Source organism: Pagrus major, chromosome 5 (assembly GCF_040436345.1).
Source record: "Pagrus major chromosome 5, Pma_NU_1.0".
Lineage (NCBI taxonomy): Eukaryota > Metazoa > Chordata > Actinopteri > Spariformes > Sparidae > Pagrus > Pagrus major.
Genome location: NC_133219.1, coordinates 39,768,495 through 39,788,825, shown reverse-complemented (window position 1 = coordinate 39,788,825; position 20,331 = coordinate 39,768,495). Strand labels below are relative to the sequence as shown.

Here is a 20,331-nt window from a genome sequence, read left to right as displayed (position 1 = left end):
AATGTCGTAGGAGAGTTAGTGGATTTGTTATAGGTGTATTAACAGCAGGGATTAGCAGACGTATTGTGCTGGTAAAGATACATGATTTGAATTTGTGTTACTGGTGTGTGTCACAGATTATCTGGTGACGTGAGGCGTTTAGAGATCCGGTCCTCAGCCTCCCGAAATCTGGATAATTACATCAGTACTTTCCGAGCTGGACCACAACAACCAATGAGAGAAGAATCCTGTAGCAGCTCATAGCAGCCCTTGAGGCTAACGTTAGCTAGCATACTACTGTTGACAGAAACAATTCACACTGAAGAATAGAAAACCTGTGTTGACTGTGTCCACTGACTCATCCAGACTCGTTTAACCTTCTGCTTTTGTTTTTTTTCCTGGACCAGTTAATTTCCATTTTGTTTACGTCTCCACCGAGCATAGTTTGCTGATGATTAAAAATGTATAAATATTGAACATGTCAGGTGTCCAAATTGCACCGAATTTCACACTGCACCTTCTTCGGTCCTCAGCAACAAACCTGCTAAGTTTGAATTAAATCGGATGAACGGTTCTTAAGATGTGTGAAGAACAGACTGACAGATTCTTGCTTTTTAGTTCGATCAAACATTCTTCATTATGCATTTGTTAGCAGTTCAGTGCAGCTACGGATCTAAAGCAGGATAGATGACTTGTCAGGGTTATTTAATATGTTATTTGCGCGTATTAACAACAGTCTTCTGTTATTGTACTAAAAACGAGAGCCAGTATTGATAATATTTGCAAAAAAATTGTAAATAATAGAGAATTTTAATGAGGTAATGTTCTCAGTTTAGATCCCATAGCTGCAAAAAGGTTAGTTAACTGTTAATAAGTGTATAATAAAGCATTTATTAATCTTAATAACACAACTAAAAACCCAATAAACTCAATAAATGTTGTTATATTGTTATAAACAATTACAAGAAGAAGCTTTTAATAACGTTTTTAAGCATCTATAAACTGTTAAGTGCTTATACATGTCTTATAATCAACAATAAACTGTTTATTATGCTATTATTAACACTTATATACTCTTACTAATGTTAATAACCATCTTATAAGGACCTAAAAGTATCTTATAACCTATTAGCGAACGCTCATTACAAGGACCTCCATGTAAAGCTGCATTCAGCTTCAGTTCTGTCAATAAGTAGTTATAAACAATGCACACAGAGAGTTTGAGATGTGGAGAAAAACTGAAATATAAAAAAATAGTCGCCTTAAAGTGCACTGCAGTGTTTCGGTCAGTCTAACTTAATCATTATGTGCTACAGTAGACAGACTCTAACCAATCGATAACAGTCATGGCTGTGTCTCATAGCAAACACAGGGGCCACATCGATAAATGGAGACGACGACAACGTATCCGTGGAGACAAACGGCAGTAGGACGGGCGGTTCGGACGACCGCTCAGACGAGTTGGCTGTAGTGTCGTAAATACACTGAAACACTGTGGTGATGACTACAACAGCTCAGTAATTACAAAGAGGTGAATACCAGCATTTAGGCAAGTTCAACAACAATCAGTGACAGCTACCCATTGTTGAGTCCTACCTGTTGTCTTCTAAGATTGCTTTGTTCACCAAAAGTGCACAAAAATAGACAACAGAGCCATGTTTTGTGTCCTCATTTACATCTACACAGGGGCTGCGTGGGTATTCACAAGTGGACATTTGGAAAGGGGGGGAAAACGCAAAAAGTCTTGACCTAGCAGTTTTGCCGGCGTCACGTGACGGGTCGTCGGCTGTATAGTCTGTTGAACTTGTGTCATAGCTTTTGTTGAGAGATTAACAGAGAACACACAATGTGGAGCTAGGCCCTGCCTGCCAGAGATAGTCTCAGTCCTGGTGGAGAACCCACAGGGACCCTCTGTTTGCCAAACTAACTCCACTACAGCTACCGCCGGGATGCTGCTCCTCCATCCAACCAACTGATCTGAATCTCCTTGGGATTGGCTCTTCAGCTATCAGAGAGAGTGTGAGAGAGAGAGAGAGAGAGAGAGATAGAGAGATAGAGGGGGAGAGAGAGAGAGAGAGAGCACCGGTTCGTTGACTCTTCCAGCCCCCCTCCAATGAAACCGCACCTCGTTCCCAAGAGCACCATCCACCAACACAGTAAGTCCACCGTCGCCTCGCTGTCGTCTTGTGTGGGTTAACTCAGAGATGGTTAGGATTAGCTTTGGTAGCCGTGTCGGGACGAGGAAGTTCACAATGTGGGCATCGGTCTCCCTCGTGCCTCAAAGGGTGACTGGGCTCGTGGTGTGAGGGCGAAAGGGCGAAGGAAGTAACAGAGTGTCGTGGGACGACATTTCAACCACGGTTGAAAGAGCCTCGCTGAGAGAAGGCCCCATCACCTCTCGCAGTAGTGGAGGGTGAAGTCTTTGGAGAGCTGCTTCTCCCCTGAGGCCCACGGCTCCAGCACAAACTTGTTCCCCATGTCATCCTCGTCATCGTCCACCTCTTCCTCCTCCTCCTCCTCCTCCTCGTAGTGGCTGGGCTCCTCGATAGACGTCTCCAGGTGGTAGCAGTAGGGCTGACCCTCGGTGTACTCGTAGATCGTCGGTAAGCTGCTCTTCAGGCTGCAGCGCCGACGCAGAGCGACCAGCAGCGGCTGAGGCATGGTGAAGATGTCCACGTTGTTGCCCAGGTCGATCCAGGCCAGGTTGGGGAACATCTTGGGGTCTTTGAGCATCTCGGTGAGGTCTTTGAGGATAGCCAGGGTCAGGCGGTTACCGTTCAGAGCCAGGGTGCTGAGTTTGGGCAGCGAGGCGAGGAGAGGCAGGAGGATCATCAGGTTGTCGTCCTGGAGTTCGGTGAAGCTGATGTCTACAGCCACCACGGTGTCTCTGTTGTTCTGGAGGTAGAAGGCGACCTGACGGACGTCACGGGTGGACAAGGCGATGCCAGATAGATCGACTGAGTCACTGGAGAGCTTCTTCTGTAGGGTTGTCTTCAGACTGTTGGGGAAAGCAAAGAGAGGAGATTATTTAGACGACTCTTTAACATGTAACCAGTATCAGTCCTAAGTGGAGGATGACAGGATCTGTGTGAAGGCCCTGGTTTTCTGTTGTGTTTCCTGTGTTGTATAAAGGAGGGGTGACTGGGCCGGCGTGGAGCGGAAGGCTGACACAGAGACTCCAGCATGGGGATTTACTCGTGTAAACAGAGGAGCCAAAACATCCGAACGAGGCAGCGGCTTGAGCTTAAAGCTCTGACAGCCAGGAGCTTCTTATAGCACCGAGCCAGAAGAGTTTACTGCTGGAGAGATAAACGCTCACGTGTTTTTAGAAAAGATAAAACTGGAATAGAGATACGTGGCCACTGGTTTAATAGAGAAGAGATTAATGTTTCCCAAAAAGTTTCCCAACATACAATGAAAAATGTTGGTGGAAGTTGGTAGAAAGTTGTTTCTAAATAAGACATTTTTGAGGATTTCTAACAAACTACTGTACTTACTTGACTGGATATTATTTCTATGTGTTTGATTGTCTGTAACACTTTATATTAAGGGTGTAAAGTGGGGAAGAAGAATCAGAACCAGAAATACTGGTACGTTACAGAAGGTCCTTCTACAGTAGAAATATCATACTCTGGAGAGATTTGAATAAGATATATATAGAGAAGACAATAACAAAATAGAGACGGCAAAAATAAAAGATAGAAGCAATAAAATATCAAATAAATTGTGTGAATTAAACTATAAAATGTGAAAACTATATTTATATTTAGAATTAGACTTTCTAAAAGAAATAGACATGTGAGATATGTCCCTAATACTACACTATCAGAGGTGTCCAATGTCCACACATTGTTTCCTCCAGTAGAAGTTCAGGTACTTGTGTAAAAACAGACTCTGGTAAAAGTAGAAGTACTGATTCAACTCCTTTACTCCAGTAAAAGTAATAGAGTACAGGCTCTGACATGTACTCAGAGTATCAGAGTAAAAAGTCTCCCTCTGAAGGACATTTGTGGTCAAAGCTAACTGAAGCTCACGTCATATTAATATAATTCAAAGACTATTAAAGTTAAAGGTAGAATCAGTAGGATTTGTCCCAGCTGTTCCTGAACGCACCACAAAGATAGTTGATAGTTGAGTCTCATTCCCAGGACGTCAAACAGCCACATGTTGGGTTGGTAAAGCGTCCCGAGCAGCAACAAAGAGAGAAAATAAGAAACTCTCTGCAGATACGAGACACTAACACGCCTTTTCTCCCCATTCAGCCTCCCTCTCTGTCTGTTTACGTCTTTTACGTCTTTGTCTCGTCTCGCTGCGTCTGCCGTGCGTGATGTGCTCTGATAGGTCGACATCAGCCTTGTGATGTTGGGAAGGCGGCGTGCGATGACGCCAAATAACAATAATCCATAATTCACCTCAAATGCATCAAACTAAAGTAACGAGCCTGTTTCAAAGCTGTGAGGAGGAGAAAGTTCAGATGTTTGTGTTCAGATGTAGAGAGGGAAAGTCACATCTTCTATCAGATGTTTGTGGATTAATATTCCTGCTGCGTTCGTGTGTTTGTGTCATTTTACTGCTGCAGATGTTAAAGATTGAGCTCATCTGAACTCCTTCACACACTGTTGAATAGTTTAATCCACTAACGGATCAAGTCAGCTCACTCTCAACCTCATCATGACTCCTGCCTTTCTTAAAGGTGTGTTTTGTCACCTTATTGAAACGTGTTCCCTAAATGTTTATGTGTGTATTTCAAAGCAGATAATGAGGATTGTGTAACCGTGGCTGCTGAGGTTTGAGCGCTCAGTGATATTGAGGTGATTTATATGAAGTGAAAGAAGTCTGGTTTCATGTGTGGGAGTACTCTGAGCAGGATATCTGTCTGTTTTGCTGCGCAGACTCACAGCACAAGCTTTGGAAAACCTTTAAGCCCTTTCAGGATGTTGTGTAACACGAGCAGGATTTGAGGCTGAATCTGAACATACGTGATTCTCCGTAGCATCGAGCTATTACTTTACACTGCAGCTGAGAATATTTGTGCATTATTCACACCCTCCTGTGGCCTTTTGTCTGCAGTCAGTCACATTTCCTGGTGGCCCATTTCCCCCCCTGAGGATGCGGTGTGTTTAACTCGAGCTGTAACTGAAGTGGCCTGTAACGCTGATTCGGTGTCAGAGTGAATTATTGCATCCTCCGGCGCCCGCTGACTTCCTGTGACATCCACTGCAGTACCTGTCACTAGTGATGCTTTAAAGTGTTTTTTTGGTCACGTTGAAAATGGATGTTCCCTGAGAGGCTTCTTTTTAGCAGCAGGTGACGGCTTGATGAGCAGAAAGGTCATGCATTAGAGCGCCTGTATTAATCGCTAAAAGAGTATAAACCCTGCTCAAAAACGCAGATTTAAAAGGAAGTTTGATATCAGTAATGCTTTATGTCAAAGGGGAATTCTGGTATTTTTAACCCTGGGCTCCATATTTACATGTTTTGGTGTGTAAATGATTCAGACTTACGTTCTGGAATCGGTCCAGTAGATCTCTGCGACACAGCTGCAATGTAATCCTTTGGGGCAACTGCGACTGTCAAAGTTACTAAAAGTGTTTGTGTTTGTCACTGACAGGCTGAAGTTGTTACTCTCAGTGTTAGATAAGTTAGATAATAAGATCCTTTTTGTAACTAGAAACACAAATCTCGTTCAAGGAGAAGTCTCGCTCTGAAATCTCGTGAGAGGTGAGTTGTTGCAGGAAGACGATGGTGGAAATGTGAGTCGGAGAGAGAAGAGTCGAGGAGCTGACAGCAATAATTTATTTTCAAAGTCATGATTTGTGTTTCTGGTTACACAGCAGATCATTTGACTAAAAGGTCTAAGCTGTAGGAATTGTACCTGTAATGTTGTCAGACACACCTGAAGGATTACACTGAGGCTGCCAGCTGAGGCGATCTATGAGAGCAATTCCCCCAAAAAACTCCCTAAAACATGTAAATATAGAAGCTCAGGTTTGAAAATACCAGATTTTCTCTTTAAGGTCTCGTAATAAACATATTACTTTATAGATAATAAGGCCTTTTCAAGTCCTCCAAAGATGCTTATTAACACTAATAAGACTGTATAAGTGTCAATGATACCATAATAAACACTCCATTGTTAGATTATAAGTCATTTATGAGCACTTATAAGAAACTTAAACAACTTACAATTAAAAGGAACTCATGAGGCTTTTATAACATTTCTAATTGTCTATAAACTGTTAAGTGCTTATAAATGTCTTATAATTGACAATAAACTGTTTATTATGCTATCATTAACGCTGAAAAAGACGTATGTTAATAAACATTTCCTAAGGACTCACAATGGCCTTATAAAGAGTCCCTTATCTCAGGCATCAGTTAAGTTTAGTTTATTTAAGAAGGGACAGTTCAAGTTAAGAAAACAAACAGTAATACATGAGTCAAATCCCATTATTCGCCAAAAGGCTATTTCTCATCTGCAGTCTCCTGGCCGGGGTCTAAAAAAGGCTTCTTAAAACTCAACAAAGGAAAGAAAAAAAAAAAAGGAAAGACGACAAACAAGCAGAACAGAACCGGGCACAAAGCAAAATAACACAGGGCGGTTTGAAGATCGGACAGTTGTGAAATAAACAGAAACCAGTCGTGACGTAGTGAACGAGCAGACGACACAGCAGTATGTATTTATCATCCATCGTTCTGTTGGATACTAAATGACCTGTATGTATTTGGTTGTAACTCATTTGTCAGGGCTGCTGTATGTTCATGACGTCCCTCCTCCCTCTCTATTGTCTGGCCCTGCAGCTTGTTATCTGACACACACCTCATCTCCTCCAGAGGCACAGAAGTCCTAATGGCCGCAGCCTGGCAGAGACGCCCCTGCAGGTGTGAATAGGTTTTGATCACACAACTCCTTCTTTGTCTGGCTTTTTTTCAGACAGACTCGTCTTTTTGAGCTCAGGAGGCACAAAAAAAATATAAATGGATGTCTGAGCCTCTTTCATCCTGCCTCCAGATCCATCTGATAGCAGAAAACAGCCGTGTCACCGACAACTGCGTGGCCGACGGCTTGTTGTCATCTTTACATCCATAGGAAACACCGATAACACGGTGAAGTGATGAGTAACAGTTCAGACTCTTGACAATGAATCAGATCACATTTTATATTTGTTGCTACGTAGATGTCTTAAAGGAACAGTTCACCCAAAAATGAGAAATCAGTCATCATCTCCTCCCCCGAAATTATCTTTTAGTAGTTCCTGTTTGCAGTGAACCTGTGGATGTACAGACAACTATCACTGGATTACTTTGATACTGAAGAAAACTTAGAAATGTGATTTTTCACAGGCAAGTTGTGCACATGTAAGGAGCGTCTTTTTTAAGGATTTCTAAGCAGATTTGCTGTGAAGCTCCAGAAATGTTTTGTGGACTACGAAACTTCACCTGACTTTCCATTTTTGTGAAGATAATGACTGAATTTTCATTTTCGGGTGAACTGTTCCTTTAAGCAGCAGGCAGAGACAAAATAATCCCTCTGTGATTTGAAGCCAGAAATAACTTTAATAACAGTGGATGTTCACCAATCTGCATGCACAAATAAGTAATCTAATAAATATCCGCTCCACAATTAAGTAATCAATTAAATTTACATTATTTAATGAAGCCAACTATTAAATATTCCCACTTAAACAGCGAGGAGGCAGCGAGCGTCTCCTGTCTCCATGTGAGGCTCATCAGTCTCCTGCAGACATCGATTTAATATAACGAGGCAGCATTTTAATCCAGTCAGCGTTAATCAAATCACACTTATGATTTATTAACATAAATATTCAAGTTTGGAGGGTTAGCTGATGCTAATGGAGACGCTAATTAATAAAAACATGGAAATACTTTTAAAAACATTTAAAATGCATGGGTTAACACGTGGGTGGATGATTACAGCTGTCATAAAAATCTCATTTTATTTCAACTCTAAATATTTTGCAGGAGTTCATCTCCTCCTCGCTGTCCTCCGGGTTATTACTGCGCCGCTCACATCGTTTTGTTTTTCTGCAGAGTCATTTACGGTGAAGCTCTGCTCTGTTATTCATTTCAGCCATCTGAACTGCACAAGAGAGCCGAGATGAGCAGTCTGATCACATCTGCTGCCTGACATTTCACTTTTCAATTCATTTTCTGTTGTATCATATACGTGGATAGGACTCACACACACTCTCTCTCTCTCACACACACACACTCACACCACTGCATTGTCCTTCATGGTGCAGGGAATCCAACCTCACAGTTCACAATCCAGACAGTTATATCACCTTCATATCTTTTTGTCTGATTGATGTTTAAGTCAAAAATCGGTGCCGAGGAGCTGATCTGATCACCTTGTCCTTTTTGTGAGGGCTATACCTGTTCAGACCTGTTATTACCATCAGTCCTGAGTGATCCCATCATTAGTGGACAGCTATAAATCCGCTGACGTGTGTCTGGAGAAACCATATTTGATCAGATTCACTCACTTCCCCGTTCTGTATGCACATAAAGACACCATGTTTTTACACAAAGAAAGAAATATCTTCAAGTAGAACATTTGCCGAATTAACAAGAAGGCCCAAATAATTAAGAATTTGTCATAGAAAGCACACAATGTTTATAAAGCTTCTTCTAACTCAACAACTCACAAAATTTAGCAAATTTTCAAGGGAGTCTGGCGACTTTCTCCACGGCCAACAAAGAAGTCGCCTATACTGGTTACTGTTTAGTGTATTTGTAAAATGTGACATGTTTAGCGTCAATAAAATGTTTCTTCTTTCATAAATTGAGTGTAAATGGTGAAATCAGTGTAAACAGTGTGTTCAAACAGCTGCTAAATGTTGGCAGGTCAGACTTTAGCACTTTAGACACAGAAGCAGACAGGCTGGTGCAGCCATGCTGCCACAAACTGACACTTTTTACAAGGAAACAAACAACTTACTGTTTTCATTTAATGCTGAATTTACAAGAAGGAGACAAAGATTCAGAATCTGTCGTAGCCGTTTCACAAAGTTTGTTCAGTTTCTCCTCATGAAACAACTCTTAAAATCACTACATTTGTTAAGGGAGTCTGGTGATGTTGTGGTTACTAGTTCATCTTCTCCTCCTCCTTCTTCTTCTCCTTCTTCTACATCTGAATGTTGTGTGAGTGATTACATCTAAAATTTGGCCTCAGTGCGTCTCGGTGGCGTTCACACCAGTACTTAAAGCTGTCCACTTGTGATCGGATCACTCAGGATGAATGTTGACACCGGGCTGAACAGCCTCTTATTCTGCAACTTGCTGACAGAAGTAATCAGTTAAAATGACTGATGGGTCTTTGAGGAAGCTTCGATGTGCACCGTACGCTACAGCGCACGATATAATGTTCAGCAGAGAACGGACGGAAACGCAGTAATTTTACGTTGTGATGGAGATAAGTGATGTGGAAACTGAAAAAGGCCACTAAATGGAGGTTTTTGTTTCTTTGAGAGCGTTCGGCTGACAGCTGTAATGGTGAGGTCAGATAAGCCCGATGGAACATGAAGATAAAGGTGTGAAAAACGAAGAGAAAAAGGTCAAAGTGTTTTTACGCTCACATGAAAGCACCCTGAGGTGGGAGCACCTTCGCAGCTTTTCTGGGTCACTGCCTCCGTCACGCTTATTGTCGAGCTCTTTCAATAAAAACCCAAATAAACTAGTTAGATAGATTAACAGGATTAGTGAGATTCAGACATTAATTCAGTGTGGCATTTCAGTCAGAAATGCGAGTACAGTATTTAGAGCGAGCGGTGTGCAGAGCTAATGCTGGATAATGAAGGGATGAACAATCCGAAGCATTAAAGCGGACTGAGCTGTTTCTGTTTCCTCTGAGCACAGAGAAACCTCTCACAAGTGAGATTGTTGCATTTTTGCACAGATGAGGGCAGTTTGCCTGCAGCTCAACAAAGATGGTCGTTAAAGGGAAACAAAATCCACCTGAAAAATATATTTAAAACATTGTAAGTGTGGATAGTTAAATCCTTAATAGTTCAACAATTTCAGAAATAATTGCTTTTGTGCAGAGAGTTGGTTTAGAAAATGGATACTACTCTCAGGAGACAATTAAAAACAGCTAGGACAACAGCTAGCCTGGCTCTGTCTTACAGTGGAACATCAGTCCAACACATGAACACGTTGAATGAACACAGTTTTTACGTTTTTACTTTTTGCAATGACTAAAACAAGACAAAATGTGTTATTTATTTAGCTTTAAGACAGGTTTCGTTACCTTTAGACAGAACCAGGCTAACTGTTTCCCCATGGTTTCAGTGTTTATGCTAAGCTATGCTAACCGTCTGCTGGTTCTAGCTTCATATTTATTGTCCAGTACATACAGAGCAGCAGGGATGATGCATGTTTGTAGGCTAACCCTGAAGTTAGCGTTGCCCTGGTTCTCTCAAAAAGCCTGAGGGATTTTTAAAATTTGATTTTGGATTATTGCATAAAATAATCTCTGTGGATAAAACAAGTTTATCCTACTTCCATGTTGTGTTAAAGATAATCTTCACATATGAACACCACTGTAAGGATTTCTGACGTTTAAATGCTGTCGCTAGTCGTAAAAAGCTAACTATAGGCTACTATACATGTATTTCAAGGTCAAACGATTTCTCAGACTTTAATTACAGCGTCATGTGACGCATAACGGCCCAAAAAAATGTTTTTTCATAATGTGCTTACATTGTGAAAGAAGCAGCTGTAAAATGGTGGATACATTTGGTCAAGATTTGAATTAATTGATCCAATAAGATTAGAAGAGCTGCACGATCACATCATTTTATCCCTACTCAAGTTAGCCGTGGGCTAAACGAGGAAGTTAGCTGGTGGTGCAGGCTCTATGGGCCCCAAAGGATCTGGGTAAGTCTGTACCCGGGAATCCACTTCTCATTATGTGTCAATGTCTATAATGCCAAACTCGAGCCAACGGGTAAAGTCATGAGCGGTCTGCAGCTGGTATTGATCTTCTCTAACTGATAAATGTTGAACTGTTGCACAATAATCCTCCCACCTGCAGATGAACACACGACAGTACAACAGACTGCAGGCTGAGCTGAGCTGCTCTCTTTAATAACAATAAACGGGAAACTATCTGTGCACCCGCAGAGGCAGAATTGTAACTGTTGCACAGCTGCTTTTATAGCCCAGAAAGAGTCTCTTTTTTGAAAATGAAGTATTCATGGTGAGCGGCAGGCTGGCCCTGTCTCGTCTCCTCTCGGCTCTGACAGGTATTTGTTCAGGAGCACAATGGCAGGCGAAGCTGTCAGAGCTCTCAGCATCCACTGTATTAATATTCAGTTTTAGGGTGGATTTTTGTTTTAATGATTCATGTTGCTCCTGCTGTCTCAGCCAGTGTCAGACTGTCTCTCTCTCTGCATGTTTATGAGGCCATGAACATGACTAAGAAAAAAAAATAAAAAAAGGAAAACAACCCCTTCAGCGAGGGATTCAGCAAATCGGACGTATGTGCACATCTCCAGAGCTGCTGTCAGTGTCGGTTAGATTCTGTGTCGCTCCTCTTCTGGGCTGAATTAAACGTCTACAACACAACACAGCCCTGCTCGACAGCGAGGTGTGTGATCCTGCCAGATCCCCGAGAATATGTCTGATTCTGCGTGTTGATACCTCCGACTGACTCATAATGAACCTGTCTCATCTTGCTGTGTTTTCGTGTTGTCTCCGTCCGCGAAACCTGAGATTATTTTCAATGCTCAGAAAATGAATGTATCGTTTGCAGCTGTGGAATAAGCAATTACTCCAGAATGAATTACGATAGCCTGTTTCTGTGCGTGGATAGGATTACCTCGGCACACACAGAAACACCGAGTTGTACATGAGCTGATTCTTTATTCATCATTTGCACATCAGAAGCAATTCACTCCTTCATCGAGAGGAGTGTAATTACATCTGAACGCAGCCCTCTTCAGCCAACAGATGGAAAAAAATGTGTTGCTGTGGCGCTTTTGAAGAGAGAGAAAGACCCGGTGGCGACGCACATCCACCCGCACGGACACGAGCACTTAAAATGAAAAGATGATTGACAGCCGTGGTAACCATGGCGCTCCCCGTCAGGTCAGCCTGTGGCCAGCTCTGTCCTACTTCAATGTCAGCTACAGAGAAAAGGCAGTCTCCACAGCGCCGCTCGCTGCAGATTTATTACACACTGGATGTCTGGACAGGAGGGCTTACCAGGCCTGGGATTTCCGTCTGGACATGCTCTGCCTCAGCCACTTCGAGTGCGGGGTCAGGTGGTAGATCAGCTGTCTGCATATCTTATCAGAAGACTTTATGGTGTCTGCGTCCTGTGGAACAGAGCAGACACAGTTCAGAACGGCACAAAACACTTAACATGCACATATTAATCATTAACTTGTTGCTTATGAGCATGAATCTTGACCATATTCTACAAATACTAGGTCACTGACGTGTTTTCCCTCAGTATGCTCTTCATTATTTATTATTTATTGTAAGTAGGGAAGTGGTTGTGCATAGATTCTGATCTTAATATGATTTGCTCAGTAAAAACCACAAGTATTGGTAAGGCTGATCTGAAATGTTGTTGTTGTTGCTGGAATATAATAATCATTGTTGCTCTCAGGCTGTAAATTAATAGGATTCTCATTCAGGAGGTTAGTCTCCTATTTTTTAACTAATCTCACTATTTTCCATTTCTTTTTCTCCTGTTATTTAGTTTAGTGAACAAAAATACCTGGTTAGGTTTAGGAGAACACGGTTCTGGTTAATACAGACGCGCGTGTGTGTATCATTCCAGTCTTTCTCTCGATCCATTACAAACACGACACTGGCCAGTTCCAGTGATGATCCCAGAACAACATTAATTACACCAACACAGCGATATCAGATCGTGTTTATCAATTTTGCCCAAATAACCCTGAATCAGCGTTGGTCAAAATGAGACTCGCGGGGCAAAGTTTCCCTCCAAATGTATAAAATAATTCAAAGAAATATAATAATGTTTAAGCGGTTTTATTTTTTTGTAAGGTAAAAATGCTCCTTAAATATGTCAGATCCCTAACAGGTGTCCAGATGAGATGTAAAAGTCAAAATGCAATTGATTAGTTTGGTCATAGTTTGGTCATGAAGTTAATCCTGAGTTTTTCAGGATGTCTGCTCTCCCTCATCTTTAATCATTTTTTCTATAATCTGAGCAGGAAATTAGCAAATTAAGGGAACTTGGGCTCCTAGTAGTAGTTTGAGTTTTTGTCCTGTCAGGGAAGAAGTTTGGGCGCCCTGGTTTATAATAAATCTTACTGACTCAGAATATTTGTTCCGGTCCTAAAGTCAGTTCTTGTTCATAACTAATTCACTAGCAGAACCTGTGAAAGACCGTCTAGAGTTATTTATTAACAACTTTCTTATTTCTTATTCTTATTATCAGTAAGCAGTAATTATGAGTAGTTGTAAAATATGGTCATGGTGAATAAAGTATTACTAAGTGTTTTATAATGACTAATAAAGAGCCAATATGCGACTAAGGAGCAGCTAGTTAATGTTTAATACATGTTCCTACTCTAACGTGTTCGACTAAGAGAAGCAGCAGATTTTCTGCTTGTGTGTGCACGAGACAACATCTTTATTTCACACCATCCAGCCTTTAAATCCTGCAAACATCCCTCCATTTTCTAGAACTCCTCAACCTGTAAGATCTCTCACACGAACAGAATAAAAAATGGGTTGTTATTATTCGAGACGCCTTGAGCTACTCCCGAACAAAAACACAATTTAGCTGCCGTGCTGGAGCAGGAAAATCTAATCACATGCAGCGTGCATCGGTGGGGAAAAAAACACAGGAAGTACACAGGAGAGGAGAGATTCAACACAGCCGCTGGTACACACGGGTGATTTCAGTTCATTAGGCATGTTGGAGCTGCTGGTGGTCATTAGCTACATCACAATAATTCAATACGAGCTGCTGGAGGTCGAGACACACTGAGCTTCTTTCTGTGCACAAACACAGCCTTTATATTTTATGTACTGTTGGCGGAAAACTTATAAAATTACAGAAGCACAAATGTCGAGGATTAATACCGAACAGCTCTTCCTATTTCTATCTGCTCATAAGGAAGACGTGTCTGCAGAAATGTAGGTCGCTTGATTTGGATTCTCATTGATCCTGAGAACTCATCGCTGAACAAAAGGAAAAAGCCATCAGGGGAGAATGTTTTAGGAGAAGGCTTTGTTTCCAACAGGGCTGCAAATCACAATATGGCCAGGTGCAATATCCAGATCACAGAGGCAGAACAGATGCACAGATGTTCTCCAGATGTGTGTTTTGTAAAGACTCATCATATAAGCGAGCTGACCTTCTTGGGACACTGCATCTCTCGAGCCAGACTGAGCAGCAGCTCGTGTGAGATCGGGTCCACCAGGTTGAGGAAGGCGGCGTTCTTGTATAAGATGTCGTTGAGCGAGGTGCCTTCCAGACCGAGATCCTATCAGAGCAGACAAGAGGAGAGAAAAACTGTAAAAAACATCCTGCAGTGATCTCAATTAAAAGTGTCTTCCAGTGAGACTCTGGACCTGAGAATAAAGTGCATTAGTGGAGGAAAACGAGGCCCTGCTGTGTGTCAAGGGCGCTGCGACTGGAGATGGAGAGATAAAAGATGTGTTTTGTTTTAAATATTCATTAAAGGAGACAGGAGCTTTTTCATCGACTGTAGGAGAGAGGAGTCTGGAGGGAGTCGCAGGGAACACTATGTTTTAGCATATATAATCACACCACCATGGCAGCGAGGCACGCCGCACATCCCAACATGCCTCAGCACCGACGCCTCACACGGACCGATCCAGTCTCATCTGACGGGAAGACCTTGGAGATTAGTTCAGGTCATGTTTCTATACTGAGACAAGAATACTCACACATACATTTAAAGGAACAGTTCATCAAACTGTTTCATCCCTCTGTACATGACAGTGAAAAACCTCTTGATGCATTAAAGGAACAGTTCACCCAAATATGTAAATTCAGTCATCATCTACATCCAGCCATGCTGATGGAAAGTCAGTCCACAAAACATTTCTGGAGCTTCACAGCAAAAGAAAACGGAAATAACAACCAAAAAACATAAAATGGCTCCACACAGCTCGTCCGGCTTAGTCCAAGTCTGAAGCGAAGACTTTTACCTTATTAAAGGGTGTAAATGACGTCTGTTTAGATCAATTTGGGATCTCGTGGCGTCCAGAGACTTGGATTACACCGGAAAATACGGCTCAATTCGATTTTCATTTGAATTATCTGCTTTTGATTCATAAAGAGAGACTGAGACTGATCTTCTCATATATTCCTCTCCCTGTGGACGCAAATTTACATCTGGCAAATTCAAAATGCTGTCAGATTTTTTCCCGTTCTGCAAGTAAATCTCTGAAAGCTGTTTGTACCAAAATAATCCAAAAGGCTCTTTAAAATGTGAAAGTTTCTATTTTGATTCTTATTTTGAAATTCACAGGCCTTCATCTAGATGCTAATATCATAATATCATCCAATTTATTTCTACAAAGGCAGAATTTAACCAACGATTCCTGAAACAAATAGATTCTTAACGTTAACATTAATATTTTTCAGGTTCTGGTAGTTTTAAGCAGTTCTCACTGAGTCTGAGTCAGTTGGTATTGCAACTGAAATATCTCCGACTGAATCAAATCATATCATCTGGAAATCGATACGAGCAGTGTGGAGCCATTTTATGTGTTTTCTCTGGTTGCAAAACCTCTGAAATGACAAAATATTTCACTATTGGCGAGCAGGAGATTTTAATAGAACTGTGACAAAATATTTTAGTCTGCTTGCAAATGTCATTGTTGGATTTTTGGATAGAGCAGTACGGTGAAAACCCCCTTGGACCGAGATTGAAATGACAGGGAGGCACATCGGGACCCAGATGTTCCTCAAAGAATGACACTGATTTAGATGTTTTGTCGTCCGTCCAAACTGAATTTGACAGATCATGCATGAATTATCATTTTTGGCTGCACTACTCCTTTAATCCCCGAGCTGTTTACCAAGCAGACGCATCTCTTTCCATCAGCGGCACCTTTAAATGTCAGGTTTTGAGTAAACATGATTGAAACGTTTGTGCAGCACGTGAGTACAGAACTGACAGCTGTCACAGCAGCTCACTCACCAATACGACAAAATCCAACAGGATGTGCAGTAAAAACAAATCAGACGACTAAAGGCAGGACGGGTTCAGATGACCTTCTGAGCCTGACGAGACGAGCGGCAGTCAGCGCTGCAGCTGGGTGGACTGAACTGTACAATCTGCCTCCATCGTCACGTCCATCCTCCGCGTCCTAATGAGGCGAACTAGGATGACAAGCTCTGGTTCGGCCCATGAAACTTTAATTAGAGGAGCAAACCTCTGAGACACAGTATGCACATACCTGCACATTTATTTTCTCTCCAACACAATCGGCATTGATTGTAATAGACAGTTTGAGTGGGAGGCCGACAGCTCCACATTACCGGCTCCCCTTCTAACAAGGGCAACAGTAAATACAGACTGAACCCAAGGCGGAGAGAAGCTGCTGCTGCCCTTCTGACAAACAAGGTATAAAAATATCTCCCTTCTGAGTTTAGACACCATCGATTGTCACATGCGAGCGCGGCACGAAGACACGAATCCTTCGCATATCTGCAGCAGAGCTCAGATCTTTCTCATATCTGGAGCAGAGCTGGCTGTTACACACCAATTAACTCTGCCACGAACTCCTTCTTTAAATTCACAGAACAGAATCTCTCAGACATCTGCGAGAAGATAAAGCAAAGCTTATTTAATAAAAGTGGAGCTCATTTAGAGGAAGCGAGCCCATGTCCCCTGTGATGAGGCTGTCATGGAGCCCGGGCTAGCCAGTTTATCTCCTCGGCTTGATTAAGGAGCTTCCACTCTCTCCTGTGTCGAGTCTTCACAGTAATTAACGGCAGATTGGCCGACAGCTAAAAGACAGAAGAGGGCCTGAGGGCGAGCAAACAAATGAGATCACCAGGGCTGCTGTCACATCTTCCATGCACCTGTATTCTCTGACACGTGTTTCAATGCAACACGTCCCACTGCAGGTGACATTCAAACCTCGAATCCAGATCCAACGTCGTTTACGACTCGCGACTACAATACCTGCTCGTATCTGCTGTCACGGTCAGGAGGAGAGGAGTGCATCAAACATCCTGCAACAAAAGCTTCTCAAAACAATAAAAAATGGTATTTCTGGCTCAATGACAGAGCTCGTTTGATACGATCCCGAGGGTTTTAGAGATTTTCATCAGCCAAAAAGGCAAAAAAACAAAACAAAAGAATAATCCTTCTGTGAAAATCACCAACAAATGACAAGGACTCACATGTGTATGACAGGAAAAAAAAAACAATATTAAAGCAACAACAGCGGCCTAGATTTTCATTTCTGTGACCTTCTTCCTCGAGGTGAGAGTTAATAAAAACCTCTTGGAGAAGAATAATATTTTGTATTGTGAAACACATCACTCCAGGGCTTACAGTGCTGCTGCCGGAGCACAGACCATTACAGAGAGAGGGAGAGAGAGGGGGGGATGGAAGGATGGAGGGAGGCAGGTCGCTCTAATGGGAGAGTTAGCACAGCCTAAGGAGAGGTGAGGCCGGGAGGAACAAGGGCAGATGTAGAGAGGATGGTGGAGTCGGGGCGATGCTGCTCTATTCCTGCGCGGCGTTGGTGGAAATATATCCACATCTCATCTGAAGATAATTAGATCTGGGATAATGCAACGACACAGAGTGCAGGTTATCTTTTCAAATCAAACGTCAACACGGAGCACGTTTACCCACACTGAGAGTGAGTCACCGAAACAATGTGTCACAGGTACAACGCTCTGCCAGTGGCCTACTTTCTGTAAAAACAAACGCTCTGCTGCTGCTGGAGGAGGACGAGGCCGAGGCACGTAGAGTCGACTCATGGGGGGGAGAAGAGGGGTGAGGTTGGATTAGGCGAGAGGTACAGAGGCACGATATGGATTATTTTCAGCTGATAATGAACTGGGCGATATCCAAAATATTACATCACCATATCGACCGCCCCAAATACAGCAACAGACAATATCATCGTCTTTTTTTGATATGCTGTTTACTTGTTTACTTCTCCCTCTGCAGCAACACTCACGACCAAATAAATGACAAAATAAAAGAAATAAATTAGAACTTTAATGCAAAGAATGAACTGCAGACATAAACAGAATAGTCTACAACAACAGGTGCAGCTGTCCGTCACTGTCCTCCCTCTGAACTCTGGAGTGGTGAGAAAAAAACACTGTAATAAATTAATATAAGAGTGCTTATGACTGCAAATATTGTGATATTCGATAATATCTAATATCATCCCAAGCCGAACCAATAATTCCCTGCGATAAGATAATGTCACATTTTTATATTTTAAAAAGAGGTTTACAACCTCGAGTTTATTCACACTAGACGGTACGAAAAGCTGAGACGTAAAGAGCAACGATGGATTATTATTATTTTATAGCTCTAATGAGATTTGTCGAGTTAAAACTTGGCGACTTTTGTGTCGTTTTCCTCTGAAACTGTAAAAAAACGACAACATGTTTGGCTCGCTATACGGATGTTATGAGCAGCAGCAGATGTTATGATGCCTCGCTCGTTAAGTTGTCCAAAACATGCTGTTCAGTACACATTATCTGATAATATAATGTAATTTAGAGATCCAGTCCGAAGCCTCCTGAACAGCTCACAGACTCATCTTTGATAATATCAATCATCAACCAGAGAGGCGTCCCTGAGCAGCTGAAAGTGCTGCCAAGCAACAGTAAAACATCCTATCCCTTGAGGCTAACGTTAGCTACCATACTACTGTATGCTCATCCACGCTCATTTAACCTTCTGCTACTCGTTACCACAGCAAGTTGTTGCACCACGCTAACCTCCAGCTCATCATGAGATCATGTGTGAGTCCAGATTCAGTCTGCAGAGCGCCGAAGCCAACAAGGAAGTACCAAAACTGCAGTTCCTCTAACGGCCACTTGAGGCTGGCTCCAAAATCTAGAAATCACAAGACTCCATGTTGAAACTTCACAGCAGAAATAAACATGTTGACAGCCTGGTACAGGAGCTGCAGCTAATCTGCCCGCTCGTGACAGCTGTACAGGCTTGAATTTTTATATAACGTACTGGTTTAAATTATATTCAAGGTCATATTTGTAAGAAAGGTTGATTTCTGAGTTGGAAATGAGACTCAAAAATCGACTTTCTTACAAATAGGACCTTTAAGGCTTAAGGAAATGAATAAGTAGGGATGATGCCACTTTAATTGAGTAAAGTCTTTGCTATTCATTTAAAATGTTTTAATATTAAACGAGTCGTTTGTCCAAACTGCACTGAATTCAACACTGCGCTTCCTCTTGCCCTCGGCAACAAACCTGCCAAGTGTGAAGTCGATCGGATGAATAGCTCTGGAGATTTGTGAGGAACAGACGGACAGACAGACGGACAGAGAGAGATAGATGGAAGAAATTTGGTTAAAATTATCAGCTCTATTCATCGGCTATAATTTCACTGATAGGAGACATAACAGGCTGATGGTGCAGCCCTGGTTGGAGGTCAGAGGTCACGGCCTGCAGGAGGACACCTGTGGCGCTGCAAGATACTCGACATCAAACTGCACACAGACACACACAGACGGACACACAAACAGCTGCTGCCTGTTGTCCATCTGTTGCTGTGGGCTGTGTGCAGGCTGTGTGCAGGCTGTGAGTGTCTGCAGGCTTCAGCAGCAGCAGTCGTACTGTATGTAAACAGGTCAGTGTGCTGAGCTCGAGCCGTGCGCACTTCACCTCCTCCTTACCTTCCTCAGTAATTTGAGCACGTCGGTCGCCTGCTCTATCCTGCGGTCACGGAGCAGCTTCTGGATCTCTTTGATCCACGCCACCCGCCTCATGTACGGGCTGTGGTTGGTCCTCCGCAGCATCCCCGGCAGTTTGTCTGATTTGAGCATGAGAGCGAACAGAAAGTCCCCGCCGCCCCGGCTGCCCCTGTCGCTCTCTCCGGTGCCATCCAGAAGCTTGCGTCGCTTTTTGGAGAAATTCTCATTGTCCAGGCTGCTCTGCCGGCTCAGTCTGGAACCCATGGTGGTATTTTTCGCGTTTTTTTTTTTTTTTTGTGTGTTGCAGCTTCAGAGAATATCACCAAGAGGACAAACCCATGACCAGCTCGGTTTTCCTGCTCCTGGTAGAAAAACGGCGCCGTGTAGTCTGGCGCTGCGTTGCTGTCAGACTCACACGATGTCCCTCCAGTCTAATGTATCAGCACCATCCTG

General features: G+C 42.6%; 1 protein-coding gene across 1 annotated transcript; it reads right to left on the bottom strand.

Moving 5' to 3' along the window:
• Positions 1-1,117: 1,117 nt before the first annotated feature.
• Positions 1,118-20,224, bottom strand: lrrc75ba (leucine rich repeat containing 75Ba). The gene is made up of 4 exons (XM_073466778.1): positions 19,861-20,224; positions 14,343-14,471; positions 12,208-12,320; positions 1,118-2,977 (listed from the first exon to the last, which is right to left on the bottom strand). The coding sequence occupies exons 1-4, from the start codon at positions 20,140-20,142 to the stop codon at positions 2,371-2,373; spliced, it is 1,131 nt and encodes a 376-aa protein (XP_073322879.1). The 5' UTR covers positions 20,143-20,224; the 3' UTR covers positions 1,118-2,370.
• Between the last annotated feature and the right edge of the window lie 107 nt (positions 20,225-20,331).